General features: G+C 42.9%; 1 protein-coding gene across 4 annotated transcripts in view; it reads right to left on the minus strand.

Annotated features, from left to right (window-relative positions):
- TBC1D4 (TBC1 domain family member 4) overlaps window positions 1-21,709 on the minus strand; it is a 656,292-nt gene that overhangs the window by 199,576 nt on the left and 435,007 nt on the right. For all 4 annotated transcript variants that reach the window (XM_078657429.1, XM_078657428.1, XM_078657430.1 and 1 more), the window contains 2 exons: window positions 11,268-11,372; window positions 919-1,051 (listed from right to left, as the gene is read on the minus strand). In XM_078657429.1, coding sequence (XP_078513555.1) covers window positions 919-1,051; window positions 11,268-11,372 — 238 coding nt within the window. The remainder of the gene's footprint in view (window positions 1-918; window positions 1,052-11,267; window positions 11,373-21,709) is intronic.

Raw genomic sequence — 21,709 nt, forward strand, 5'->3', positions numbered from 1 at the left:
AGTATATTGTAAACTTGTTAATAAATTGATGTGTAAGTCATCCTGGAACTTGTGAAACATACACACAAAATTGGTTATTCTTGCGCATGAAACACTGAACTGCATGTCCCAAAACACAATATCCCAGTTACATTTAGAACATGCAATAGACACACAAATGATGGACGGAATGCGGAGCAAATCAAATGTTCACCCCCAGTCAAGAGAACCAGACTAAATCCATCATTCTTTTGCTCACCATGCCACCCCAGTTTAGACCCAGACATATGCAAATTAGTCTTGACCCTGCTCCTCATGGGAAATGTCAAAGCCAAACGGCCAAGCCAGGTCCTCCCTGGGCCAGAAATAAACATCCTGGGACCGGTTTCAGTGCATCACCCCTCATCAGACAGGCTAGCTTGAATTTAAAGTGAAAAATACCCACTTTCATTTTTGTGAATCTCCAGCTTCAACAGCTGAGTGAATTATAGCAATCATCACTTTCAGAGACTTAAAAAAGAAATATGTAAAATGTATTTTCCCAGTTAAAAGTATTAACATTAGGAATGTTTCTTTTTTACTCAGTAAAAAAATCATTGCACTCTCAAATTCAAAATGCAGGAAGTAATATACTCTCTCTAAAAGTCATACCCCGATCCATGCTCAACATACTTATCCTTAATCCCCACACAAAATTTCACCAAAGCTTGCGCCAAGGTTTTATTTTGCTCCAAGTTGCAATTTTGCACCAACACCAGATATCCATCCCAGCAATTGTTATGTTATCTGGTCCAGAAATCTATTTTGAATTAATTGTGATCAATTCACAGCAACCTTTATGAATGTCAACCTTTGTCCTAACCAGTACAATAATCTGTAATTATTAATATTAATAGAAAATGTTGCCATTGAATGGTCTGCATAAATAGCGAGGCGTACCTTCAATGCGTTCGCATAGTTTGTGCAGAGCGTGCATAGGACAGGCTTCACACAGCTTGATCTGAGTTTTGGCATTTTGTAGAGCAGCAGCAGTGCTAAAAGCTTGTTTTAGAGTCAGCATCACCTCATCAACCTAAGCAAAACAAACACAACATCAAGGAGAACACAAACACATGAAAATACACAAATTGGTACGCATAAAAAGATTTGCAGCAGGCAAGATTTGAAATATCACAATTCAAACATGATTTATTAAAGTATAAAGAGTACTTATTAGACAAGTTATTGATCATAATAGCTTGTCCTTTTTCAACTGGTCAATTCAATGCCGTACTGTCAAGATCTTCCATCTGCATGGGTCGTGGGAACAGCAGCTAAGACCTTCCACCCCGTTAACTGTGTACTCTCAGTGGAACTTGGAGCTTACTTCACACTGAAAAGCCATGACCACAAACTCATGTGAACAAAAACACTAAGTTCTACAAGAAGCGATAATCTGTGCTCCCAAAGAATGAAAAACTCTCAACACATGATTTCCATGTGATGTCCCTGCTGAATACTAGGGAGAACTAAGAACCGAACCTGCTACTCTTTGTTCCAGAGTCTAAGAATTGCAGACTAATGGTCATTTTTTAGACAATAATCAAACATGTTGTCGATTAAAAGGCACCTAAATTTAGGATTTCTTCTAACACCCCATCCTGCTACTTCAATAATTTGTCTCCAGCTACCGACCGCACACAACACCCAACCTTGATCAACTCATTCTCTTTACACTTTCTTTACCCACTACTTGTAATCTTTGCCGCATCCGCTCAGTCGGCCTTTACAAAGTGCACTCAATGCTCAAATGGACGTTTTCACTATGGGAGGTGCATACAATAATAAATTAACATATATTTTTATTAGCACTATTTTAAGACCAATCAAGTGGATGGTGCTTGCGGGATGGTTCACCGAGTAGACAAGTTTGAATCCCCGCAACGCTGACAGTCTTCCACCTTTCTGATGTCAGTAAATTGAGTACCGTTACATTGGGCAATAATATCAACTGTTGCATTGCGTCGAAATGGCAGAATTAGGTTATGAAGTTTTATATAAAAAACAAGTTATTATTATTATGTCAATCTCCCTATTCCTACACCTTAGTGTGGTGCCTGTCTCTTCAAGACACGTGTTTGTTCCTCTTTAGGCAGCACAGCTGGCTGAGAGTTCCAGTGGCAGTGAAAATTAACTGAGAAATTACTATGCAAGCATTTAATTACCAAATTGCCAAAAATAGTTTTTCTTGAACTCTCTCCTTCTTTCATAAAGTATATCACCGAATTTCTAAGGAAATCCTTAGTCTATACTACGTCAAACTAGATGCGATTACCACCTTATAAGATTTAATGTTTTGTTTTTAGATCATTTTATGGCTTTATACCATCCTCTTAGTTTGTACTTAATCTAGATGATTTTGGACTTTAACCAGCTATAGAAGAGAAAAACAGAAACTCTTCTCTGAGTATCAAACTCTGTTATTGATATTTTGTATTGCTGTGACTGAACTTCTTGTCGGTCTTATTCTGATACACCGGAACTTCTTTAGGAGGTTGAGTTACCCAGAAGTTATTTGTATATTTACAGCAAGGCTTTTAAGATTTGTTTACCTTAACCTGACTGCTAAGTTGGAATAACATTTCTTAGCTATAAATATGGATTCCTGGTCCTTATGGTGTAGCCAAATGTATTGCACCATTAATTAAATTGATGAAGAGTTAATTCCCTTTACACCTCAGTCAATAGAAAAAGGTCCTTCGGAAAGAATAGTAAAAGGGATGGCCCAGCGCTGCATCTCCTATGAGGCCTGGAAGCCAAGCCTGGATGCTGGCAATCTCTCCTGCTGTTGTACTCTGGGCCTCATTCTGAGAAGTATGGAGTTTGTCCCAGTAGCTCCTCCAGCAGATGGAGTCTTCAGGTGAAAACCACCAGGTCCAAAGTGTCTTCTGTTACTGGTCTCACTGGAATTAAGAGGCCACTCACAGTGAAGGCCCCTCATGTTCCATCTGTGAAAGTGTAGCTGCTGGGTTCCTATGCGCCCCAGCCCCACAGCTCCGCGTGGACAAGCAGCTTGCGAGAAACAGTAGGCCACGTCAAACCCTGCTACTGATTCCTTCTGCAGCATGGGCGCATGTTGCAGTCTGCACCTGTTGTGTCTGGTGAAAGGTGTTCAGGCTTATGGTAGACTTCCATCAGAGCCTGCTCTCTTAAAAGGTGTAAGGCAGCTGGATGCACTCTGGCACCTGGCAGCCATGGCCCCGGATCATTTGTGCTATCTGGGTCCCCTCTGCCATCCCTCTGGGCTGGAAAGAGCGGTCAGGGTAAGTGAACGGTCTCGCCCACAAGCTCACCAATGATTATTAATTCATTAGCGATTCTTAACCATTTGAATTCGGTGGATGCCAGTAAATCACTACCGGAAAGTGGGGACCCCAGCCTTAGTAATCTCTAAGATTTTAGGCTCGAAAACTTGAAAACAAAAATACAGAAATAAGAAGACCTCAAACAGATACACAAATTACAAAATATTTTACTCAATAAGCAAACATAAAATTCTACAAAAAACGAAATTCAATTTTAATGGGAAATTCATAACATTTCAAAATTTAGTTTTGTTTTAAAAAGGCAAAGCAATATCCTAGAATATAATGTTGTCTTTTTTGCTCCTAATGCTCTGTTATTGTCGGTGCATACCAGTGCTTCAATTGAAGCCACCAATTTTTAATACCAATACAGTTTGCTGTATTTGCAGTGGTCCCAAAAATCATTTGAAAAGCACACTACACTTTCTATCACTGGTATATCCATTCCTAGGATTGGGAGTGAAACGCGCACTGCATGTAGAAGCTGCTCATACATTGACTTGCCACAAATGTGTTGCTTGTGTAAAAGTGAATGCTTTTGCTATTTATTGGCAAAAGTAATGCCTTGAAGGCAAGAAAAATCGCTGTCGTCTGCAAAGTATTTATATGGAGAACTATGTCCCTTAACCCCTTCCGCGCTCATGACGAGCTTAGCTCGTCATGAGCGACGACGCTCGTACGCTGATGACAAGCTGAGCTCGTCATGTAACGCGGTATTTTTAAAAACGCAGCGCGCAGCGGGAAAACCGCTAGCGGCATGCGGTTAAGAAGATGCTGCTGGCGATTAGAGGTGGGTGAGGCGACAAATTAACAGGGAGAGCCAAGCCAGACCCAAACTAAAAATATGATCATTAAAAGTACCTTCATACACAATAATGAAGAGAAACGTTTCGGTGAAATTAAATACTTGCCTAGTATCATACAATTGATGCAGAGCAGCCGCGACTTATCTAAGCTTTCTGTTTCACTTTGTAAAAATCAGCCAGTAAATGGATATCTATTTACCTTTCCTTATGTTAATTCTTTGTTTTTACCTTAGTGTATTTTTTGGAAGTTTTTAAATATATCCTGAATTCAATCCGAAGGCAGAAAGCTTCACATAAGCACCAATTTCATTACACAAGGTTACATGCATTGTTTTATAGGCCTGGTCAGATTAGGTGATTAGCTCAGAATCACAGGATGTTGAGCCAACTTGAGACTCACAACTAGTTTCCCAGTTCCACAGCTGGGAGCTCTAACAGTAAGGCCACATCCTGGTTGGAGGGAGGGAGGGAGGCAGAAGCCACACGAACGCTCGGCTCGTTATGGGCTCCAGGTTCCAACAGGTCCTCGAGCAGGGCAGCACCACCATTTGAGCGGAAGAGTGTTGCCCACAAAGAAAAGCCCCAAGCCAGAGCTGAAACATAAAACAATAATAACGTTTATTTATTACTATTTTCTTTTTCAGCAACCAACCCATTCCGAACTGAGTGACAGGACGGGGCGGGGTCAGTGCTGCTGAGTGGCAGCAGGGAACTGTGCTCTAAAGTTTAAAATGTGCATGTCTCTTTGGCCAGACGTCTTGCGACGGCCGGCCAGACGTCTTGCGACGGCCAGCCAGACATGCGAATTTTAAACTTCTCTAACCTGACTATATTAGACAGCTGGGTTAGAGAAAGCACAGGCCTCCAATGCTCTTGAGAGCGCTGATTGAGGCTGCTCCCTGCTATCCTGGTGCTGCTCTCACGCTGGTGAGACTAGTGACAGGATTGGTTAGGGGAGTTGATCGCGTTAGAGCCTGCCTTGAGAGAAGACCGAAGGAGAAGGACGTTGGGTCACGCAGGAAGTAAGTGTGTTTTATTTATTTATGTATTTATTTATTTTGTGTCACCCGCTCCACCACCCTCGGTACATGCCAGCCACCACTGACCTCGATCTCAGCCAGAGCCAGGCTTCAGGCTCGAGCTTTCAGAGGCTCGCCCATCTCTACTGGGAAAAAAAGGTGGAACTGAGACTAGCCCCATCTATCCTCTAAGGCTACTTTAGTCATGGATATTTCAGGATCATATTGTGGGAAAGGTACTCCTATCAGCATGAGGCTCCCCTTGGACCAGCAGTCTAGCATCATCTCCTCCACTGTCCCACAGTAAAAGACAAATATTAACCGACACGCAGCATCCCAGATACAAGCGGCAAAATTCTTCTCTCTCTGATTGGAGCAAAGAGAATGGAGGGGAAGCAGACAAGATCATTTCTAGTAGGTGGGGCCTAGACATAGGTATGGCTACATATTAACAGCTTCTCAGTGACCTAATGCAAAATGCTGCTCCTCCCCTGCAGAATGTGACAAGATCTCCCATATCTCCGAGGTATCCACTGGGCTTGGTCTCAAAGAGACCCCGTGGAAGGGTTGTGGACCCCATGGAGATTTGGGGGGTCAACTGTGACGCAGGGTTGAAAGGGCCTGAGTTACGCCACTGCAGCTTCTATATAAAGTGCTGCCAGTCTCAGGAAATAATTTCTATACCGCTTTTTGTTCAAGAGATGATTCGACATCTTTGATTGATACTGTATTACTGAGTAATAGTTCCATGTTTTACTAAAATTGTGAGCACTTTGACACTTTTCATTTGTTCATTAATGTATTGTTTTCTTGTGTAGTAATGTGTTTACTATATTTATGACTTGTTTTTTTACTAATTGTGCAATGCGGCACTATATGGCAGCACATGAAGTTGATAATGCCCTTTGGCTTGCCTGTACTAAAATAATCTAAAACTTAAATTGAATGAAACTGATAGACTTAATTGTCAGGATAAACGAATACATTTTGGTTTACCCAAAGCTATCATTCATTGTGAAATCCTTCATAGAGGCATAGGTAAAAAAAAAACACTTTCGTTCAGTTTACAGTGGCCCGACCTACCCTCTTCCCCAGCGGGCCCAACCCCCAGTCTTTCTTATTCTTTGAGCGGGCTTCTACCCGAGTGGGTGGGGATTGACATACACGTGTCTTTCCTACACACAACAATAAAGATTCATTCTTGCGCAGGAGAGCTGTCTCCTGCATAGTATGGCAGACAAAGATACGTTGTCCTTCACGGAAAGCCATATACAGTACCTCATTGCGTCCTCTCCGTTTTCCTCAATCACCCTCAGTACCTCAGCGAAACAACAAAATGAGGCTGATAAGTTAATACGTCTCCAAAAAAAACATATCCGCACAGAATTGCACGGCCATTTTTTGCTAAAACACCTCAAAGCAGGGACTATTCCGTGGGGCCTCCAGGTCAAGAATATCCCTGTCATCTTTATTGAAGACACAGAATACAAGAAGGGATTTAGTCAAATAAATACTAAGTGCAGCAGAGATCTAATGGTGCATACCATAGAGACAGCACAACGGATCTGCAGCCAAGAAGAGTCAGAAATAGAGGAACTGATTAAAACCATTAACGATACCCAAACTGTCACTGAAGCAAAAGCGCTTCTTGAGAAAATTGAGAAGGAAATTGCGGTTTTTAAAGATAACATCCTTACCATTAAATCATCTCAATTTGATAGGGATTCTAAATCCTTTAAACTTGAACAAGTGTATCCCTTCCTTAAAGAAGACTTTTACACGTCAAGAGAGTCACGGGGGGCCCTTACTTCTTACCAGGGTAGATCAAGAAATAGGTTCCTCACTTTTTCTGATACAACTTCATCTGACTCCTCTAACGACTCGAGGCAGAATAATTCGAAAAGACGAGGTGCCTCATCCGCTTCTTCTTCTTCTTTTTTAGCCAGGCGCGGGCAATCGCGTGTCCGCTTCAAGCAGCCATGGGACATGCGAACCCGCAACAAGACTTACAACAACAACTAAATGTGTCCACTATAGTTAACCTTTCGGACAAACAACTCACGAAAGATGAGGAGATGCTCTTAGGCCTCGGCCTCAAGTTTGTCCCAAACAAAAAAACAGATTTCACCAAACTTAAATTGGAAGCATTAAATTTCTGTCGCAAAATACGACTGAAGGCCTTCTTTGCTTCTGCCGAAGTGACGTCTAGTAATGAAACTACTGGGTTGAGAGTCAAGTCAAAGTTTACACCGACTCAAAATATTCCAAAACAAATAATTGCTTTCGAACAAACGGTCCTATCATCACTCACTAAACTTGAAAAAACTAAAAGGTTTATGAAAAATAACATCAGTAAGGGAATGACCAGAGCAATCAGTGATCTAAAATCTGACACATCAATCATAATCAAGCAGGCTGACAAGGGTGGGGCTGTTGTGTTGTGGCCACTCTCCATGTACCTTACAGAAGGGCAGTCACATGTCAATAACCGTGATTGGTATAGGCCGTCTAAGGAGGACCCTATACATGCAATCCAAGACAAAATTCTTCGAATATCAAAGACTGGGTTGGATGAGGGCTTCCTGGGACCCAGAGAGTTCGAATATCTCAACAAGAAATTGCCAAGAACACCGGTTCTGTATTTTTTGCCTAAAATACACAAAAATGCACAGGTACCCCAAGGCAGACCCATTGTTTCGGGCTGCGATTCTGCTCTAGAGCCTGTATCTAAGTACATCGATTTTTTCTTAAAACCGTGTATAGTGCAGGTGAAATCACATCTTCGCGACACGACAGACTTCATTACCAAAATAGAAGGGGAACCATTCAATGAAGAAAATCAACTGATGGTAACACTTGATGTGGCCTCTCTATACACCCAAATTCCTCAGGATGAGGCGTTAGAGGTTATAGAAGTATATCTGGACCAACGAGAGAGACCACATAGGGTACCCACGTCATTCATTGTGTCATTGGCTGAAATCACGCTACGAAGCAATTATTTCAAATTTGAGAATGAGTTCTATATTCAAATCAAGGGGACAGGCATGGGTTGTCCCTATGCGCCGGAGCTGGCAGTGCTCTATATGGATCAATACGAACAACGATTCATATATAACAATAACCCATTTTTGGACAATATACTTCAGTGGTTACGTTACATTGACGATGTCTGGCTCCTGTGGCAGGGGAGCCAGACCGAGTTAGACCAGTTTCATGCTTGGCTAAACTCTCGACATAATGACATAAAATTCACATTGAATTCTGATCATCAAAAAATGACTTTTCTAGACGTCACAGTAGGCAGTAACAATGGAACGCTCTTCACGACGATTCACAAAAAAGCCACAGACAGAAACACTATTCTGCATTACAAAAGCTCACACCCACAATGCCTAAGAGAGAATTTGCCTTACGGGCAACTGTTAAGAATAAGGCGCAATTGCACGACCATGTTGGACTTCGAGACACATGCTTCTCTATTCTGCGGAGAAATGGCGAATAGGGGTTACCCCAAAAAGTTGCTTTCACACTCGAAAAAAAGAGCAAGATTCATTCCAAGGGACACTTTGCTAAAAGTGAAGAAGAAGGAGGAGCTTGACAAATTGGTCTGCGTGTCGACCTACGGTCAGCACACGAACCAATTCAAGCGCATCATTCTTAATAACTGGCATTTATTGGAAACACTGGAACCCCCCCTTCAAAAACCTATTTTTGCCATGTGCAAAAATAAAAGTATAGGGCAACATCTGATTAAGGCTGACAGCTCTATCCCAAAGCAAAAATGTGATCTCATAGCTCAGTGGAATTTAAAACCAATCTGTGGGCACCGCAAGTGTGGCAACCGTGTTTCATGTGCGGGGACATTAGAAGGAAATGTCTTTTCTCATAATGGTGTGACATGGAAACACGATGTTTTTACAAATTGTAAAACTAAGAACGTGGTCTACGCTGTGGTGTGCATTTGCAACAAAGTGTATATAGGGAAGACTACTCAGGCGGCTAATGTAAGGATCACGCAACATCATTCACGGATAAAGAAAAAAGTACTGACTGCGCCCATGGTGGAACATTTCGTGAATAGCAATCACAGTGAAAATGATTTCAGGTGGACAATACTGTTTTGGATTGATCCGAAACACTACACTAATGTTGAGACGGCTCTACTTCAAAAAGAAGCCTATCTTATCATGAAATTTGATAGTGTGAACAATGGGTTGAATTGTCTCAGTGAAATAAACAGAGCGTGATAAACGCGCAGAACCTAGGTGGAACTACTATTCCCAGGAAACACCAGTCAGCTTCCCAGGTTCCCACAACCCCACAGGTCACATGAGGATCACATGATCCATTTCCAAACCCGGAGATTCGAACGTCCATCCTGTGAGGAGATTGATTCCGCGTTTGTGTGCATAGAGGATACGCTTCCAAAAAACCAAAACGAAGGTAGGCTTCAATGTAATGCACAAATAATGAAATAACTATCTTGCCAGCACTAACCACGGAGTTAGGCTCACACGCCCTTTTCCGCCTCCATGTTTTCACAGAATTTAAATACACTCGACAATATGCAGCGGCAGTGAAGCCCGCCCTGGGTCGCGTTTAAAGTAAGTCAGTTACTCTTTTTCCGACAATGCACAATTTAAACATAATATGTGCAAGCTCTACAACACATGTTTGAACTGTTGCAGAAAACGTGATCCGCACGAAGATATTTATTGGTGGCAGGAAGTTAGAAGCATCGTTCGTTGAAAACGCGACAGGTAAAAATTATTCCCGCTTCTGTTTTAGCTTTGCCCCAGCAGCACACACACATTGTCCTAAACAATACCACTCTGTTGCAGTGAGCAGCCACGGCCTAGACCACAGTTCACTACAAGTGCAGCCTTGGATTTTGAAATCACCAGGTATGCTGCACCTTGACCATGTGTAAAAAGTTTCTTGTAAATAATTAATGGATTGAGGACTTGATAGGTAAAATTAGTTTTTTCTGTTTTGTAAATAGTTTCCATGGACCAGACTCATACAGCCCTGATGAGAGTCTTTTAATTTACCCACGGGACTCGAAACGCGTCGGCATTTAAATTGATTGACATTTACTGCAAGCGATTTATGCTTAACTCTTTTTCTGTACATAAGTGGTTGAACTTTGTATTGGTTTGAAATAATTTCTACACCGCTTTTTGTTCAAGAGATGATTCGACATCTTTGATTGATACTGTATTACTGAGTAATAGTTCCATGTTTTACTAAAATTGTGAGCACTTTGACACTTTTCATTTGTTCATTAATGTATTGTTTTCTTGTGTAGTAATGTGTTTACTATATTTATGACTTGTTTTTTTACTAATTGTGCAATGCGGCACTATATGGCAGCACATGAAGTTGATAATGCCCTTTGGCTTGCCTGTACTAAAATAATCTAAAACTTAAATTGAATGAAACTGATAGACTTAATTGTCAGGATAAACGAATAAATTTTGGTTTACCCAAAGCTATCATTCATTGTGAAATCCTTCATAGAGGCATAGGTAAAAAAACCACACTTTCGTACAGTCTCAGGAAAGGGCATCCCAAAGACCAAAAAAAGTATAGTGGAATTTTCATGCAGGAGTAAATTAAATGCACACAATTATAACCATGTTCATATATTTTTTTTAAAACACGAGAGCCTAATTCCCCCTCCCCCCCAAAAAAATAAGAACTGAAACAACTGTTCTCCAACCTTTCCTGTGAAAAGAAATGTAACCTTGTCAAGCGGCCTACGCAGCTTACCTCTGCCTGCAGTACGTGGGGGAAAAAAGCATTGCGGTGAATGAGGCTCAATGAAATATCTTAAAATGTATGTTTAGATATCTGCGGTCTACTTACTGCATTAAAACGCTGCATCTGACATGGCTGCGCAACGTGCTTTGGGCTCCCAGTCACACAAAATACTGTTTATACAGCAACAGAACTTTGAGGCATTTCTAAAAGCCTACTCTGTATTCCTCATATAAACAAAAACACGAGGTTTGTTTTTTAAACTAACCTGCTCTTAAGGGCATCTCAAGCATCCCACAATTCGTTCTGAAGTTATGACAGGAAGACGTATAGTGTGCATGACGCACTTTACTCACCAGAGCCTCGCTCGCGCACTGGAACACGTAGCAGACGTACTGATTTATGCCCGGCTCGATGCATTCACGGCAGACAAGGCCAAAATGATCAATGTGCTTTATACCCTGGAAAGAAAATATTCATTGTGTTGTAAGTCACGTAATACATTCTGGTTAACGTTTTAGGATAGCTATCTTTGTGGGACTTCTTTTAAAACATGGCAGGATATTTTTTTTAAAATGCAAGATATTCAACTATATTTATTATTTATTTGTTGATTAATTAACACCTTGACCGCGGCGCCGCTGCCACGCCCTGTGCTGGACATTCCAGAACAGGGCGCGGTCGTGACGGAACCGTTCCGTCATCAGCACAGCTCAGCCGTGAATGATGATGGAACGGTTCCGTCACCAGCATGGAAGGGGTTAAAACCATTACAAGAAAGTACAAAAACAAATACAAACCAAACACAATAACTAATTGGACATACAAGGATACAATGCAAAAAGTTGACCACAATTCATTAACTTTTTCCAGTTCGGGATAATTTGGAATTATTACTTAATTTTTAAAACAGTCTATAGAGGGTGACAATTATACGGGGATAATTTGCACATACGCCATTCAATAAAAGTAGAAAACATAGTAAGCAAAACATTATTTAAAAGTAGTACTCTAAAAACAAGCAAATAACACAATTAAAAAGTGCCCAAAAATTTTCCATCGTACTTTAAAAACTGCAACATCATCGTTTCACAACCGTAACAAATTTAACTTTCACTTTGGGTGTCAACCATGCATAATTTCTTTTCCACTCTAAGCATGAATTTTACAAACTGCTGTATAATATAGACGTTGACACCACTTAAGCAGAATATTAATGCAGATCTACAAGTTCTAAGTCCCATTTCTTAAAAAATTGGTTTTAAAATCGTTTTCATTTCCTGCAACATTTTTGGGCATAATGTTACCATATGCAGCAAGGTTTCCTCATACTGCCCACAAAGCTGACAAATATTTGATGCCCATTTGGACTCCCATTTGGGGGTTCCATCGTTGGTTGGATAAATTCCAAACCTTAATAAAATACATTTCTTTTTAATTAGGGATTTTTGATGAAAGAGTAAATAAGGTTGGACCTTCATTTTTGGCAATAGACCAAAAGTGTTTTTTTTTTCCTCAACTCATCTTTATCCAACACTTCTGACAACAAGGCAACGATTGTAATAATTACTTTTTTATAAACCATTTTACTTCTTGTTTCGTCTTTCGAATTTAGGAGACACTCAGCTAAATACTCCTGCCAGCTTCTAGTATATTTGCTGGTCGAAATCTCGCTCCAGCACATATTGGCCAGCGTGCCCTCCTCGGCTCGAGATAATGCCAATAGTGTTTTTAAAAATGAAGCTTGACGCACCAAGAGCTGATACCTTAGGCCATATTCCAATCTTAAATTGGCACGTGAGGTCTGCCTAGGAATCCTAAAGACTGATTTATATGTCCTTGCCACTATGCCCTCCAATACTTTCACGTCTCTGCCCTTAAAAATTATGGACCCATAGTCCAGGGAGGGAATACGTTTTGCTTTCATGACTTTAAGTAGGTGGTCATAATTAGGACATACTAATCTGTCTCTTAATTTTCGAAAAGCGAAGGCAAGTGAGGTACCTTTAGCCTCTAAGTTATTAAAATGCTGTCTAAATGACAGTCTGTCATCAAATGTAATTCCCAGATATTTATAAGTTTTTACACAGTCAACAGACAAACCATTGATATTCATGACCTTTGCCCCAAGTTTGCCTTTCCCTATTAACATTATTTTTGTTTTTTTTATATTAATTGTTAAACCATTTTGAGTTACATATATATTAAATGAATTTATTAATCTTTTTAATCCTATCATTGTTTGACTCAATAAAATGGTATCATCGGCATACTGTAAGTATTTGATTTCTTTACCTAATACAGAGGGGGAATGTGAATTTACATCATTAAAATGGATTGGGAGATCAGACATAAATAAATTCAAAAGACAAGGAGCCTACCTTTGTTTCGAGGCGGCGGGTAGTATGTCTGCCGTCGCCAATTTTGACCTGCACCCAGGTATTGGAGTACAATAATTTAATCATTTAGTTTCTGATATACCCCAATTCATTAGCTTTGTCCAAAGAATATTTCTGGGTACAGAATCAAACGCGGCTTTTAAATCAATAAAACAGATGTACAATTTTTGTTTCCTACATATTGCTCTTTCTCCTAATAAAGACAATAAAATCAAATTGGTAAAAGTCGATTCCCCCTTCCTAAATCCTGTCTGAAAAATAGGGATCAATTCTTCTCTTTCCGCCCAAGACTCCAAATCCTCTAGCAGACAGCTTGCAAATATTTTCGCATCTACGTCTGTGAGGGTAATTAATCGATAGTTTGCAGGATTATCTTGGGGCCCTCTTTTGTAGATCGGCTGTATAATACTTCCCCTCCATGAATCCGAAATGTAGCCTGACTTAAGTATATCATTAAAGAGGAGCGTTAATAACTCTGGCCAATACCCAATTTTAGCTTTAAAAATAGCGTTGGGAATCCAGTAGGGCCAGGTGCTCCGTTTGATCTAATTTTAAGTAAAACTTTTTTAACTTTGTCTACCGACCATAACTTAATATTCATAGTGCCTGGTGTATCCCTTGTACCAGGAGGGTCACACTTCTCGACTGGCTCCATTTTACATTGGGGGTCGAGACATCCAAACTCCTCGATCAATTGGAATTGGGAAGTTATTTTCTTATTAAAAAAATGTATCCAGCTTAATTCATCTATATTGGCACTCCACACACTCAGACGACACCCTCCGCACCGCCGAACACCTGAACTTCCGGATCCACACCGACCCCAACACAACCCTCAGAGGAACCCTCATCTTCAGACCCCCCCGGACCCTGCCCACAGTTCAGCGACTCCATCGCCGACCTCGCCAGCACCCACGCACTCGATTCCACGGACTACATCCTCCTCGGGGACCTGAACTTCCACCTCGAGAACAACAATGACGCCAACACCGCCACCCTGATCGACAACCTTACCAACCTCGGCCTCAAACAACTCGTGACCGCACCCACCCACACCGCCGGCCACACGCTTGATCCCATCTTCTCCACAAGCACCCACGTCTCCTTCGACCACATCACCGAACTCCACTGGACAGACCACCGCTGCGTCCATTTCACCTACAAGAAGCCCACTACGCGCCACCGCACCCAACAGCCGCCCGCTGCTGCTGGAGCAAAGTCACTAAAGACCAGCTAGCCACTACCCTCGCCCAGAAACCACCCACCGACCCCAACGACCCAGACACCACCACCCGCAACTTCAGACAATGGATAGACGAATGTGCCAACACCCTCGCCCGCTCAAGAAACCCTCCAACAGCCTCACCAGCAAGAAAGCCACCTGGTTCACCGAAGAACTCCAGACCTCCAAAAGAACATGCTGGAAACTGGAGAAGAAATGGCTCCACGAAGGAACACCGGACAGCCACGCAGCCCACAAGAAAGCCACCCGCAGACATCACTAGCTCATCAGATCAGCCAAGAGATTGTCTTTCAAAACCCGCCTGGACAACAACGCTCATGATAGCAAAGAACTCTTCAGCATTGTGAAAGTACTCTCCAACCCAAGCGCCAACATCAGCAACATCCCACCCTCCTAAGAACTGTGCGACACGCTGGCCACCTTCTTCCACCGCAAGATCGCTGACATCCACAACAGCTTCACCATCTCGACCGCCCCGACAACGCCAGACCCCACCCCCCTGCGAACTCCACCTGCACTAACCGCCTGACCTCCTGGACCAACGTCAACGGCGACGAAACACGCAAGATCATGAACTCCATCCACTCAGGCTCACCGTCAGACCCCTTCCCACACCACATATTCAACACAGCAGACGCAGCCATCCCACCCCAACAACAGAAAGTAATCAACATCTCCCTCGAGACAGCCACATTCCCGGAAAGCTAGAAGCACTCCGAGATCAACGCCCTTCTCAAGACGCCCAAGGCGGACCCCAAGGACCTCAAGAATTTCCAGCCCATCTCCCTGCTCCCATTCCCGGCGAAGGTCATCGAGAAAGTCATCAACACGCAACTGACCCGCTACCTCGAGGACAACAACACCCTAGACCCATCCCAGTCTGGATTTCGAAGAAACCACAGCACCAAGTTGGCCCTCATCGCCGTAACAGACGACATCAGGATCCAACTTGACAATGACGAATTATCAGCCCTCATCCTCCTGGACCTGTCAGCCGCCTTCGACACGGTCTGCCACCGCACACTAAAGACACGCCTCCAAGAAGCCGGAATCCAAGAGAAGGCCCTGGACTGGACCACATCCTTCCTCACCGGCAGTGTCCGCCTTCCCCCCTTCCGCTCTGAAGCCACTGACATCATCTGCGGCGTACCCCAGGGATCATCCCTCAGCCCAACGATGTTCAACGTCTACATGGCCCCCCTCGCACATGTTGCCTGCCAGCATGACCTCAACATCATCTCCTACACCGACGACACCAAGCTGATCATCTCCCTCACCAAAGACCTGGACACCACCAAAACCAACCTCCACGAGGGAATGAAGGCTGTCGCCGAATGGATGAGGAACAGCCGACTGAAGCTGAACTCGGACAAGACGGAGGTCCACATCCTCGGAACCACCCCCTCAGCCTAGGACGACTCCTGCTGGCCGACCACGCTGGGAACAGCACGACACCCACCGACCACGCACGCAACCTGGGATTCATCCTCGACTCCTCTCTCTCCATGTCCAAGCAGGTCAACACCGTCTCCTCCTCCTGCTGCTACAAGACCCTCCACATGCTTCGCAGGATCTACAAGTGGATCCCCACCGAAACAAGAAAAACAGTGACCCATGCCCTCGTTAGCAGCAGACTGGACTACCGCAACGCACTCTACGCAGGCTTCCCGGCCAAGCACCTACGACGACTGCAATGCATTCAAAACGCCTCCGCCCGACTGACCCTCAACGTCCCTCGCCACAGCCACATCACCCCTCACATGAGAGACCTACACTGGCTCACCCGTCGAAAAGAGGATCACCTTCAAGCTACTCACCCACGCACACAAAGCCCTCCACAACACCGGACCAGCCTACCCCAACGGCCGACTCAGCTTCTACACCCCCAACCACCAGCTCAGCTCTGCCAGCCTCGCCCTCGCCATGGTCCCACGCATCCAACGAACTACCTCCGGTGGCAGATCCTACTCCTTCCTCGCGGCCAAGACCTGGAACACCCTCCCTACCCACCTACGGCAGACCCAAGACGTACTCACCTTCAGAAGACTCCTCAAGACCTGGCTCTTCGAGCAGTAGCGGCACACCTTTCCCCTTATCGCCTTGAGACCCGCACGGGTAAGCAGTGCGCTTTATAATTACACTTATTAATTGATTGAGGGCCTAGGCCATAGTAAGCACTGTGGGTCAGGCATAGGGTTTTAAACAGAATTCTTCGACCCAGAGGAAGCCAGTGCAACATGATAAGGGAAGCCGAGACTGAGTGGTATTTTGGAAGATCCATCACCAGCCTAGCTGCAGCATTCTGCACAAGCTGCAAACGTCACACCAGGCCTTTGTTAAAGCCCAAATAGAGGGCATTACAATAGTCCAGTCTAGACATTACTAAGGCAATAACTGCCTGCATTCGTGAGGCAAAGGAAAGGAACTGGGAAATTTTTCTAAGGATCCTAAATATCCCAAAATAAGTGGACACTGTTCTACTGATCTGCAAGCTCAGGGAAAGAGAACTGTCCACTATAACCCCTAGATTTTTCCCGTGGGATACAGGACCAGGAAAGCCACCAAGTGTATCTGGCCACCAATCGTTAGACCAAATGTTATGTTGATTACCAAAGATCAGGACCTCGGTTTTTTCCCCATTAAGTTTGAGACTGCCTGCATACAGTTTTTAAAATTGGTGGCAGATTCCCTAATGCGGTGGGTAATGGACACCATAATTTGTGTGTCATCAGCATAATACAACACCTCCAGTCCAAAGGATCTTACGACCTTAGCCTGCGGGACAACATAGATATTAAAAAGAGTCGGGCTCAAGGAGGAGCCCTGCGGAACTCAACATAACAAAGAGTTAGGAGCCGAGTGGAATTGGCCAATTTTCACTATCTGTGCACAATCACTGAGGAAGGAGGTAAGGAGCCTGAGTGCCATGCCCCCAATCCCTATCTCCTTGAGCCGTTTCACCAGCCTCAAAGGAGACAGGGTATCAAAAGCTGCGGTAGGATCAAGAAGAACCAACAGCGTAGTATGCCCTGCATCAACCTGAGCACGGATATTGTTGAATACTGCAGTTAGCGCGGTCTTCGTGCTATGATGGCTTCTAAGCCATGCTGCGAGCCATCAAGCAACATATGATCCTTTAGACAGCGCTAAGGTGAGAGTTTAAGTGTTTTTCCAAAATTGTGCCTGGGACTGGTAGCAGGGAAATAGGGCGATACCTCTGCCTGTGTCTTCCGAGCTTGCCGTTCCAAAGCCAGTGTGTCCATATCACTTTGCTCTAAGATCTGGCCTGTACTCTGAGTAAAAATGCACACACTACCCATAGTCTAGTGGGCTGCCAAGGACACCAGATGAGGAAGGTGTAATATTCCTGGACATTGATACTCCATTTCGCAGGGGGCAGAGAATAGATTAAAGGGTTTAAGTATCACTGGCTTTCAAAATAATGTCTGATTTTGTAAGAAAACAGTGTACAGTCCAGGGAATGATTAGGGTTCTTACACTGTACCAATATAAAACAGAGAAAAAATAGATTGAAGAAATCCATTTGTTTTCATATTTCATTTTTGATGGGCATCACCAACACTCTACTGCTGAGCTTGTTAATAAACTTATGCTGAATACAATAGGCCGGGTTCTTTGTGGTGACAAGCAAATGATGCCATATGTCAGATGCCATAGGTCTGATCTGTTTATTATGAAAAGGTATGGCAAAGGCAGTGGACCTGACTTATTTATTGTGAAAAGCATACGTTAAATCAAAGAGGTCTTTATGGGTGGATTGTTAATATACTTTGCTAAAACCGGTAGACAGATATTTTCTTGCATGCAATCACACAGATTACGGTAGTAGGCAAAGAATTTTGTGTAGATTACCCCTTCTTATACTTCCTCAGGGTAGAAGATTAGCACTGTGATAATCACCGTTAGACCTTTTTAGGGAATAATGTAAATTATTTTACCAACAGTAATTTTTTACTTATTTGTAATTTTTTGACTGGATCCTTGGTTAACGCCTTGTGATAAAGCTTATGTTCAACAGAGTAGTCCTGAATTGGTTATTTTAACAAACCTGATTGGTTCATTGGGAAAAGTTATGTCTGAAGCCAGACAGCTGATCTGTTTATTATGAACGTTATGACAAAGGCAGAGTCTTGACTTATTTGTTATAAAAACATAGGTTAAAAGCAATGTAAGGGTAGATTGATATTGCACTGTGAAAGCCTGTTTACAGATAATTTATTACATAGAATCACAAATTTTCCCACATCAGATGAGGGTTTTGTTGCTTTTGACCCCCTCTGACTTTGAACATTTGCACCGTGATCATTCTAGTTAGGCCCTCTTAGGAGGCGTTCTATATTGTTTTGTTAACTGTAGCTGTTTACGTGTTTGTAATTTTAGGACAATATGCCTGATGAGTGACTTGTGGAAAATCATCTGCTTAATTAAGTAGGCCAGAGTTGAATATGGTGACAGCACCAATGATGAAGGCTATAAGACTGATTGGTTAGTTAAGAAACATTATATCAGATACCATATATCTGATCTGTGTACTATGGAAAGCTATTACAAAGGCAGTAGGTCTAATTGTTTCATAGAATAAAAATGGTAAAGTCAATGTGCATGCAGGAGTGGATGGATATTTTACTATGCTAAGCATATAGAAATGTCTTTTCTTAAATAAAATCCAACAGATGACCACAGCAGGCAAGGTTTTCGATGTCGGTCACCCTCTCTGATAAACCCTGGGGAAGCTGCTAATTGCTTTTCTAAATGTAGTTTTGTAGATATTTTCAATCTTATGCACAGTAGTTTAACTGGGTGCGTAATAAAGTACTTTTAGATATGCCTGACAGCTTTTTCTGCCTGCCAGGCCCTTGTAATAAAAAATCACATATCTATCGCTCTCTCTCTCTCTTTGTGCCAGTCCTCTTCAGCTATTGGTCTGTCATTCTCATTCGCACTCTCATTCATTCATTAATTCTCTCTCTCCCTCTCATTAACATTCTATTTCAGCCTATGCCAGCATGTATGGGTCAGTCTATTACAGCCACCTGCTCGACCGTCCTGTGAGTGATGTCACTTTGTGTGATCCCATCTCCACATCCGTCCTTGAATGTGCTTCAGAGGCATAAGTGGTGGGCCAGTCCTCAGTTTTCCATTATCTCCGTTTATAGGTCTCCTTCATTTCTCTTTTTTTAGGTTTCGCCATGCGAGGGCTTCTTGGAATCGATACGGTTCCAGAAGTCGTTTTGCTGCTCCGTCTGCATTTTTGATTCGTGAGTGTCGTTTTGCATCATTGATTATGCAAAACACAGTGTAATGATTGCCCCGGAAGCAATCATTACACTGAGGGTTGCCACCCTGTCCGCTTCTGGCCCTGCCCACCGGGATTGGATCATTTACTTGCGGAGGGACACGGCCTCCTTCAATTACTCGGAAAGCACTATATTTGAGCCCTAAATGAATTCACTTTGAAATGCTTTTTTCACTTCCTCATTGATTTGACGCAGGCTGGCCGCTTTCATCGCGCTTGTTTGTTTATGTAATTAATTGGAGCGCGGTCCGCTGACTTTAGCAGACGCGCTTGGTTTATTTATTGAATTTTTTTGGGACCACAGTCCGCTGATTTTAGCGGATGCACTTGGTTTATTTATTTAAATTTTTGGGGAGCGCGGTCCACTGACGTTAATGGACGCGCTTGGTTTATTTATTGGGGGTGGGTCGAGTTGGTGCTCACGAGGGGCTAGTGGGTGGTGTGATGTTACACATCAGTGAATACCCTCATTGTTCGCTTTTCACCCCGAGCTCATGCCTCCTCCCCAAAGCCAGAACTCTTGCTGTATGTGCTGCGCCCCTTGTTGATCTCTTACCCCCTTTGTCCCTTCTTGGTATTACCTACTCACCCTTGCTGACTTTTTGCTTCTAGTTCCTCACCTTTCCCCTATTAGGCACTCTACCTATTCGCCCACCCAGGTGGTTCATCTGGTTTGAACGTTGTTGGTGGTATCTTTCTGCAAATCCTGGCTCTTTATGGGACGGATATTAGTCACAACTGGGCTGAGCCGCCTGGATACGGGGCGGGACAATCCTCAACTTTGTTTGCACTGTCCCACTTCCCGATGTGCCAATGCGAGCCGAGACCGCACATTTCAGGCAAGTGACTTCTCTAGCAGGCTATGCTCAGGGCGCGTCTCCCGCGGAATGGCTATTGTCACGAGGAAAGTAGGCATTTAAAAGTCTATATTTAGCACATTCTATTGAATTTGGTTGACGCACTTCAACAATTTACATCAATAATGGTCGGAGGTCGCCTTTACCTCGGTCATGACATAATGCAACGACTCGCTATGACATTAACAGTACATGTTGACTTGAAATTAGAACACTGAGGGAAATAAAAATAACTCTACCCTATCCACAAGGCTGAGCTCTCCGCTCACTGCCACAACCCCATGACTGCAGCAAATATGCTGACATTTACACATTAAAACTGAGCAGACACAAGGACTATGAGGACTGTCCGAGGTAATTATAACAAGCATTTGCAATGCAATAGTTCTCGCATTTACGCAAGTTTAAGCTATTGGCATTATAAATGACAATGCCTTGAATTTATGTTTTAAAAACAAAAATAAAAGGCATCATCATTTACAATGCCAATAGCTCAAACTCGAGTAAATGTGAGACCTGTTGCATTGAAAATGCTTGTTTTATTTCAATTTTTTTTTTCAATTTATTTTATTATGTTTTTGGCACTCCGAAGAGGGCCACATAAAACAAAATACAACGGATACAAATACACTTTTCTCTAAATAAAAAATAACAGCTACAGCATTTTTACATAACACAAGAAAATCAGCGTCACGAACCTCCATATTACATCAATAAATAGCTAAGAAACATTTAAAAAAGTTAAAAATATTGAAGCAAAACATTTCATTGGGAGGAGTATATAAGGCCTGTAAAAAAGAGTTCATATTAAGGATACCCAATTGCAGGCATATTGGCTTTAACCACTTCAATCGTAGTGGACGCAATGCATGACATGTAAACAGTATATGGGTACGTTCCTGAACAGATGCATTACAGAAATTACATGTAGAAGAAGATCCATACCAGTTTGCCAAAAGAATATTCAGGGGCAACAAGTCCT

The sequence above is a fragment of the Lissotriton helveticus genome, chromosome 8, assembly GCF_964261635.1.
Source record: "Lissotriton helveticus chromosome 8, aLisHel1.1, whole genome shotgun sequence".
Taxonomy (NCBI): domain Eukaryota; kingdom Metazoa; phylum Chordata; class Amphibia; order Caudata; family Salamandridae; genus Lissotriton; species Lissotriton helveticus.